A 9,881-nucleotide genomic window follows, 5' to 3' on the forward strand; every position below is an offset into this window, starting at 1 on the left:
GGGAAATTCAGGGCCTTTTCCCCTAGAAAATTGAATTATTTGAAGATTTGACCAACATACCCTTATCAAGTCATTATTTGTTTCAGATGTTTTTACTTTCCACATTCATAGTTGTATTTCCTGGAGGGATGGAGCGTGAACACGTGTTTTGGTGTGACGCATATTCAATCTGCCTTATGAGAGGGTGAAACTCGTTAGTGAGTCATTCATTTATCAGTGGATTATAAATGTTCTGGATCGTAGAAACGTTAAGGCGAGGATTCGTCTTGGTCCAGCCTTTGTCTTTCTTTCTCTCTTTCTACTTTAATGTTCAAGTAGAAACTGGTTAGACTTCATATCCTTGGACTGAGCAAACTGTTGGCGGCCATGTTTGTTTGTTTTAATGTTACAATGAAAACTGCATCTGTGGTTTGTTTTTGTCTGTTGGTGGAGAACGATGTTTTCCACACAGGATCAATAAAGAAAATGATTAACTATAAATCTTCATGTTTTTCTGACGTTATTTTCTTCCTCCTTTCCTTTCTTCTTGAGTTCCTTCTCTTTTTCTCCTTTCTCTCATCTCTGTCTTTCCTCCTAATTTCCTTCATTCCTTCCTCCTCTCTTACTTTCCTCAGTTTACTTCTCATTCCATTCTTTGTGCCATCCTTCACTTCCATTATTCATTTGTTCATTGTTTCCTTAACTGCCTTCTTTTAATATTTCCTTGATTTTCTTCTTCCTCACCACTCATTTGTTACGTCCCCACTAAGGTCTAGGGGACCTGGAGACAATAACAAACAACCAATAAAAATGAGGGAGTCAGTGTAACAGTTGACAAAAGGTTTATTTTGTGTAAACCCAGAATCGAACAGACATATAATTGAAACACTCGGTTGGTGAGGAGGAGGAGGAGGAGGAGGAGGAGGAGGAGTCAAAGGATTGTGCCAAACAAAAGAAACAAGCATAACAAAACCAGGCCTATCTCTACATCTATCCTTTGAAACCAAAACTCAAACAAAAAAGCCCTCACTAACTAAACTACAAAGAATTTGACAAAACAATATACAGGGGTGGCAACAATCCGCTAACCTAGTGTGTTTCAACATTAGTTAGCTACGTGGTGAGAAATGTACAGGGTACCCCAGACTTACCTAACTCCTCCACCTCTCAACACACACACTTTCAAAAAGGTCAGACAATACAAAGAGAATGAGTTGCTAAACACTGCAGGCTCCTTCATCAGCAACAGGCCCAGAGTGAGGTGTGTGTGTGTGTGTGTGTGTATGTGTGTGTGGTCAAATTACCGTCATTGATCTGTGTATGGGGTTTTCATTATGAGCTGTAATGTGACACACACACCTTTTCCCGTTTACACATCCCTTCTTTCTTATTTATTTCCTCTTGCCCTGTCTTTCTTTTCTAATTGTCTTCATTATTCTCTTCCTCCTTTCCTTCCATATTAACTTCCTGTTTGACTTTTTCTTTCTTCCTCATGCTTACTTTTCTTATCTCTTTTCTCCATTTAAACACTTTTCTCACCCTATTTGTTATCTAATCTGTCATTTTACCAACCCTTCTCAAACACACACTCTTACTCCCACACACACCTGCTCTGACCGTTAACATGAATATTCATCAGCTGGAAGAGGAGCTGTTATGTAAACGGTGTGATTGACAGCTCGGACAGCCAATCAGAGTGCAGAGCTTCCGATGAATATTCAGCAGCTGAACACAAAGACGCTCTCTCTAATTGAAATCCTTCATTACAGACTCATGAAGCATCTTTCAAACACACAACTTTATAAAAATGAATTTTCTTAATGATGATGTAACTAGGAGGAGCCTTCTGATTGGCTGGTTGGCAATGATGTAATTGCCACTCGACCACTCATGTCAGCATTTCTTTCTTTTCTTTTCTTTATATCTATCATTCTATATTCCATATTCTTTTTATTCACTTATTCATCATTCTTTTAATTTATTCTTAACTCATTCCTTCCTTAAAAAAGATAATACTCGTCGATTATTTGAATCTTATATTTGCCCTTTTATAAAAAATAAAAATAAAATACATTTCTGCAATTATTTCTTATTTATTTTCTTATTCCCGAAATTCTTTCTTTTTTATATTCTCCTATGACGTCACAGTCTGGAAAATCATCCAACTATTTTTGACATCTGTGCAATTCGATCTGCTAACTAAGGTTTTATTAATTTAAATACATTTGACGTATGCTCATTCATCCATACACAGTGTAACCTGAGTCATGTGACTGTCTGTCACTCGAAGCCACTGACTGCAGAAGCCCCCATTCTGAGCTTCTGATGTTTTATTGGAAGAAGGGCTGTCAAATGATTACAATTTTTAATCAGATTAATCACAGCTTAAAAATTAATTAATCATGATTAATCACCATTCGAACTATGTCCAAAATATGCAATTTCTTCATGTATATTGTTGTGGGAATGGAAAGATAAATGAAAGAAGGCGGATATATCCATTTAACATACAGTATGTATGTATGTATGTTTATTATAACATTGTTCTGTGTGTGTCAAAATGAAAGACAGCCCACACACCTATCAATCATCAAACCGTGGGGTCTTAATTCATTACGTGTTGATTTCTATCAACGGGGGAGTACTTCAGGAAAGTCGAGGCTTGTGGGGGGGGGGGGGCGGCGGCGGCTCGTGGAGTACTTCGTGACCACAGAGTGTGAACGTTGTGATCAGCTGTTTTAGCGCAGTTCTCCAGTTTTGGCACAATTCCGTTGTACAGACCGACGTTAACAGCAGCCCCGTCTGTGCACACGGAGACCGACTCTGTCGTCCGACGATCTAACCACCTTCTGGAAAAGCTTCACAAGTACGTCGGTACGCAAATGTGCTTTGTGACACAAGTGACCTGCTGCGTACCAGTTATGTGCACCCCTGTACTACAGCAAAAGTATTCTCCGTCGGGACTTCCTGCAACAACACCACGCCGTTATCTTGATTCTGATTGGCCAGAAGACATCATCAAAGATGTTCTATTGAGAAGACGATCACTACGTGACAAAAGTTTTCAAAACCGTTTCTGGTCTTCGGTATTTCCAGACAAGTGGCTACTGAAATCAATCTTAATAACTGCTGTCTGTGCAATTCTCGGCGCGAGTTGGCGGACTTTATTTTGCTTACTTTAACATCATTTTTCATGGCGGGGCTAAGCCATTTCTTGGTATGGGTGTAGCCTACCCCAGCCATACCCTGGCGCTGCCACTGGTGCGATGTATTCTGCACATGCGTTAAATGCGTTAAATATTTTAACGCAATTAATTCAAAAAATTAATTACCGCCGTTAACGCGATAATTTTAACAGCATTAGTAAAAATACTTAAATAAATGACCAATCCAGCCAGCTAACCAATCAGAGCAGACTGGGCTCTGGTTTCAGACAGAGGGTGAAAAGAGGTGCTGCAGCACAGGCAGTATGAGATCAATAAAGAGCTTTTTGAACATTAAAGCATGGAGACATGTCATAGTAGAGGTAAAACATAGAAAAATGAAACCTGAAAATGACCATAGTAAAGCCCCTTTAGTTCAGCAGTACTAATAGTGTTAAATACTCTGTTACATGTTAACGCCCTTCAAGATCCTGACATAAATGCCACCTTTTATGCAAAATCCTCTTCTTCATGTCTCTTCTACATCAACATGTGTCCCCTCTGTGGAAAGAGACTCTGAAAGTATCAGGAACAAAGATTCTCTTTCTTTTTGTCCTGATCCATAAAAACCTGAAAATGAGTTGATCAGATTTTGGCCACTTTATGATGTCATAACAATTTTTTGGCTTGTGTAACCATTAGCCAATCACCAACCAAGGTAAGGCCCCCCCACCACACCTTTTCACCCGAATCTCCTCCTAGAGCACCATTGTTATTTTTAACCAAATATCTCTGAGGGGTGTAATTATTGATGCATTAATGTGTTCATCAGCTGCGATATTACAGTGATTAAGGTGGTGTTCATTTTAATTAATTTATATACTGCTGTAGTTACAGCTATAATAAAACATACATACAGTACATATTGTGCTCACTTTAAACAGTTTTCTGATTGTGAAAACTGTATTTCTGTTTACGTCCCTAAGGTTTATACGTATATTCCAGTGTGTGTGTGGACACAAGACGCTGTTACTGCTATTTATTAAATGGCATTAATTATATAAGTGTTCACCCCTCATCTTTTCTGTTGCTTCTTGGTCGTCTCTGTGTTCCCTCCTACTGATTACCCAATTGTGTTCACCTGGTGCCCTGTGTTTGCTCCTCCCCCCTCACCTGTGTCTAATTGCTCCCCCCTCACCTGTGTCTTGTTAGTCTGTGTATTTAAGTGCTGTTTCTTGTTGGGTGTTTGTGAACTTTGTGCACATTGTTTTTAATAAATGCCCACCCCGGGTTATATTTTTGGAAGTTCTGCCTCCTTGCTTGGTCGGGCCGGTCAATGGTCAGTCTCACAGTGTGTATGTGTCAGATTACAGCTCATAATGAAAACCCCATACGATCGATGACGGGTAATTTGACTGTATACACTTTTCCAAAATGCTCCTAGTTTTTCCCTAAGTTTTCTCCAAACGCACTTTCATTTTTCCCCCTCAAATCACAATAATGTCTTTGCTTCCCAAAAAACATATTTCTCATTTTAAAAATAAATCCCAAATAATATTATTTATGACAAACATCCTCAATTCCTTAATTATGATTTATTTTTCTCACTTACATAAACTTTCAAACATTTTCTGACCTCTTTTTTGCCAAATTTTCCCATGTTTCAAAATCATCAATACCTTTTAGAAAAATCCACATTTGTCAATATTTTCAAAGAAAATATAATAAATATCCAAACTTTCCCAAAATATCAATGTTTGGAAGCAAATGTGCATGCACGCGCCCTTGCTGTATGTGTGTCGGGAACGCGCAACTGCAGCAGTTCAGCGTGTGTAGGGGGGGAGGAGGGGGGAGTATGAATGTTACGAGTCACTTCTCATTCCACTAATTTAGCAGAGAGAGCTGAAGAAGGGGGCGGACTGTCGAGGCTCTGCAGCAAAAGCACCAGAAAACCTACAGCACGCAAACGCACCGGCGGGCGGGTTCATGTGCTCCAGGTGAGCGGGGAGGGAGAGAGGAAATTACGCCGCAACGTCGATCACTCCTCCGCCTTTTATCCCGGAGATATCACGGAGAAAACTGCACCACACGCACACGGTGTACCGAAGAAACCCCTCCGGACAGCTGCAGAGGCTCACGACCGGGAAGGGGTTTATATTCCCCAGTGTTTGTTTCTTTTCCTTCCGCACACGGAACGGAGCTCAGTGTTTACGCGGCGGCCGCAGAGAGCGAGGAGCGCTGGGAGGAGGAGGCGCTGCAGCCGGGGAGGAGCGGCCGAGCTACGGACACACGGAGCAGCTCTCTAGGTGATTTCTTATTAATTTGTTTAGGTAAAGGGTTAATAACACTGTTCGGTGATAATACCTGAAGAGGAGTCTACCGCCACACTCCACCCCTAATGGGGTAGAAATCGGTTTGTTCTGCAGCCTCGGAGGGTCCGCTCGCACCTGCTCACTGCGGGGGCTGTATGATGTAGCCCCCGCTTCTGCTCCGGTTCTCTGCATCACCATCACCATCCTCAAACGTCCACCATCTCTTCCCCCCCACTACACACGCACGCGCAGACACACAGACCTACCATGCCGGCAGGGATGAAGCCGCTGGAGAAGTTCCTGAAGAAGCAGACCACGGCGCTGACCCGGGCCGGGGGTTTTGTCGGCGGGGTGGCGGATAAAGCCAGCGGGGGAACAGGGACGTCCCGCCGGCGGGCCAGCCTGTCCCGGGTCGTCCCTTTCTTCAGGGAGACTTCACCTGAAAGCGGCCATGCTCGGGAGGTGTTCAGGTGAGGATTTTTTTGTATTATTAATAAAAGATAAACACATTATAGTTGGGGGATTTGTGTGTACCTGCCATGGCCGTAGAAACCTGGACAGGGGCCCCTGGGGCAAACATTTAACAATGGTCCCAAAAATACAATTGCAAAATGAAACCGGTCTATGCTTTTACACTGAACCGGAAATAAACCAAACTCTTATTTGGGTCGTGTTATCAGGGCAAAGTCGGTTCTGAGGTCCTATTGAATTCCAACTATATATTTATTCCCGAAACACAGAAGTGATGTGATGATAATTAGTCCTGTGTGGATCGGCACACAATAATTTAGGATAGTGTGTTGTTTGAACTGGTTTAATGTAAAACCTAACATCTGTAGTTATGAAACCTAAATAAAAACAGTTGTCTGCATTGATCGCCAGGTCATTAGGGTTAGGATAAGGCCTTGGGTAAGGTTATCGTAAAAAAGATGTTCGAGCAGTTGTTTTCATCTTTTATTTTTCATATTTTTATGTTTGACGACGATTTAATTCAGTTTATTAAACACTCTGCTTTTTCTTCTCTGCTGGAACATCATGTCTGCAGAAACACTTTTTATTTAAATGTAGGTTTTGTCTTGCGAAACTTTTCATTAGGGTGCTAGAATATGCCTTTCGATTAGGAAATACCAAGATGTACCCGGAGAGTCTGAAACTTTGTTTCAGTCAAATCCTCATCCGTGGTACCTAAAAGGTTATGCATTTTTAGAACTATAGTTGCATCCTTGTTGTACAATCTTTTAACTTTTAAACCTTTGTCCCCCCGCAGCCCCGACAGTGAGGACCCCCCCTCCTGGCCCTCTGCCACTGGGCCCAGTCTGGTGTCGGTACCCGGCTCCGGCTCTGGGGATGTCCGCAGCCCGTCTCTGTCCAGCGACGAGCAGAGCTCAGAGGCCAGCCTCATCACAGAGTGTGTCGGTGGAGGAGGAGGGGGGACACCTCTTCCTGCCGACACACCGGACAACCTTACACTCGCTCTGCTGGACAGCGCGGCGGGAAGACGATCCGGAGTCTGCACAGGTGAGAAACTTTCTCCGTACAACAAAACCTCTTCTACACTTCGGTGCTCTGCCTTGTGAAGAAAAATGAAATACGATATATTTATGAAATACCTCCATATCGATATTGCCGCGACAATGTAGGATTGACTATGGGTGCTTTCACAAAATATTTATACAATGGGATGTGAGATTAAAAGGGTAAACGAGAGAACATTGTTGTATAAAACTACATACATTTATTCTAATAAAGTAAGACACTCATGCAATACTACGATATCTCAAATCTATGAGGATATCTAGTCTTATATCACAATATCGATATGATTTTTATAAATAGCCCAGCCCTTACATGTGAATGTCGGCTGTTGCTATTTACAGGGTTCATACTAGGGATACAGGATTTTAAAACAAATATATAATTGCAATTTTTAAACTTATCCTCCTCTAGTTCTGAAAATATTCACAATGTTTTTTGAAAGCTTACCTATTCCTAACCAGAGGTGGATAGACACACAGATCCTTTAGTTGCCTAGAAGTGAAGCTTATTTACAGTCTTCTCTTTCTCAATGTAAGTCAATGGGAAAAACTGTTTTTGGGCCCATTGACACCACTACATGTGTTGTGGTATTACATATCGTATGTAAACAGTAGATGGTTACTGTAAGTGTTTATTAAATTTAGAAGAATAAAAAGTATGATATTTCTTCTCAAATTTTCTACAGTAGTACTAAAAAGTAGAATAAAATGGAAATACCCGAATAAAACCACAATTATGTAAAGTCATGATTAGGTAAAGTACTTGAGTAAATGTACTAAAGTAGTTCCCACTACTGCTGCTATCTATTCTCAAGGCACTATTGTAACCTGGTGACCTCTATTAATGTGTTGTAATTACGGAGTTGTCTGTGATCTTCAAAACATTTAGATTATATCCAAAATGATAATATTATGACAAAATATCTTTATTGTACTTTCATATTTAAGTTCACAGGGCACTACTTTTAGATCCATGTTGCATCACCATATTATAACAAATGGACATAACAGTATTTTAAATGAAACTCCCAGATCCCTGGCTCGTAGTATACTGTATGGAGTGTTTCTTTTAAATATGCAGCAGAGTTTTACATAGGCGGAAGACACATTTGAAATCGCAGGCGATTATGTTAATTTCACTGAGGAAATCGCTGTTAAAATGTAACTTGTTAAGCTGCTTAATTTCAATCGCACAATACTTCACATTGGGGCTTCATTCACATGATGTCATTTTGAGTGTCGATTGAGAAGCGACAATGTTAGCATAGCCCTGATGGAACCCAACTCCATTCAGAAAAACAAGCATTCTAAAAGTTGTTTGCTTGTCATGTTGCGGACAAACCAGACAAAACATGAATTCACACTTTTTAAAAACCAACATCATTTGGACTTATTTTGGGCATCTTTTTGATCTGTTTATTGCAATTAAATCATCAACATATTTATTTTGGGTTGTCTCTAATACTTTCAGGCTGTTTTTTCATTTTGGCCAAGCTGTGTTTGGCTGCGTAGCTTGTATGCTAGTTCATATTTTTAAAACACAACTCAGACAAAGATTTTTTGTAATTTTGTTATTGCTTAGACTCATTTCAATTGTTTTCCAGGCTGAAAGGAATATTCTGTTTCGGTTATTTGATTCGTCACATTAGACATTTTTCATTACACTTGTGAATACCAAAGAAAAATGGATTAATTGATAGTGAATAATTTGTAGCTGCAGCCTTTGACTTCATGCATGAATGTGTAGCGTGCAGAGAGAGAAGGAGCAGCTGCTGCAGGGAGAAGTGAAGGGAACAAATTGATTTAGACATTTTTAGGATTCGTCCTCGACGTTCAGACGACGGTTTCTGTGAGAAAATACCAGAACAGGCCTGTTTTCTGCAGGATGCTTTATAGTTCATATAATACTGTGTGTGTGTGTGTGTGTGTGTGTGTGTGTGTGTGTGTGTGTGTGTGTGTGTGTGTGTGTGTGTGTGTGTGTGTGTGTGTGTGTGTGTGTGTGTGTGTGTGTGTGTGTGTGTGTGTGTGTGTGTGTGTGTGTGTGTGTGTGTGTGTGTGTGTGTGTGTGTGTGTGTGTGTGGTTACATAATCACTGCCGTCTTCTTTCAGAAACGCAGCCTGCTTATTACAGCTGAAGTGGGTGTGCATGCATGCGTGCACGTATGTGTCCCTGCAGGAATGTTTGCTTTTGTGTGTGTGTGCGTGCCTGCAGCAGTGATTGCTGTCTGTAAGTGACTACAGGGTGTGTTTGTGTCCACGTTTCATTTGTATTTTTCCAGAAATCAAAATATGAATTTGATATTTAAATAAAAAAATAAGGATTCATACAAATCTCGCACAATCCCATTCTCTATTCAAAACAAGGTTATTATCTGTAGGTTAACTGCAGGCCAATCTACTCAGATCACACAAGGCCTCATTGCCAGCTGAGTTATCATGTGTCACGCTGATGATCAATGTAGCGTTAAAAAGGCAAATGTGTATGCTATTTTTATTAAAAAGGCACATTTGTATACTAACAGCACATTCAGGTTCAGCCGGCTTGCATAAATCAAACAGGTTTAACGTTCGACATCGGACTGGACTGGCAGAACTTGAAATCTACTCTAGTGAACACAAGATGCCCAGTTATTTTGAAATGCTTTTGTATCTGTTAATTGCTATCATAATAGCAACATCTGATTATTTGGATTCATATAGCTGTATAAAAACAGATTAATGGGGAATAGAGATGTCGATATCTACACAGAGATTTGTGATAATAGAATTTGTTTTAATATTTCAGTTTTTGTGTGAACATCAAGATGCTCAGGAATTTTTCACAATTCTTTCAACTGTTCACTGAAGACTTTAAAGCACTTTCAAAGGACTACAAGTGCCAGAAGTCACAGATATTTTAGTTTTTAGACAAT

The 9,881-nt window shown here is 40.4% G+C and overlaps 1 protein-coding gene across 1 annotated transcript in view; it reads left to right on the forward strand.

Moving 5' to 3' along the window:
* Positions 1-5,025: 5,025 nt before the first annotated feature.
* Positions 5,026-9,881, forward strand: part of rapgefl1 (Rap guanine nucleotide exchange factor (GEF)-like 1) — a 69,593-nt gene continuing 64,737 nt past the window's right edge. Inside the window, exons 1-2 of the mRNA XM_079644200.1 lie at positions 5,026-5,904; positions 6,702-6,952. Of these exons, the coding sequence (XP_079500326.1) occupies positions 5,702-5,904; positions 6,702-6,952 (454 nt within the window). The 5' untranslated portion in view covers positions 5,026-5,701. The remainder of the gene's footprint in view (positions 5,905-6,701; positions 6,953-9,881) is intronic.

This window comes from Notothenia rossii (genome assembly GCF_949606895.1).
Source record: "Notothenia rossii genome assembly, chromosome: 8".
Taxonomy (NCBI): domain Eukaryota; kingdom Metazoa; phylum Chordata; class Actinopteri; order Perciformes; family Nototheniidae; genus Notothenia; species Notothenia rossii.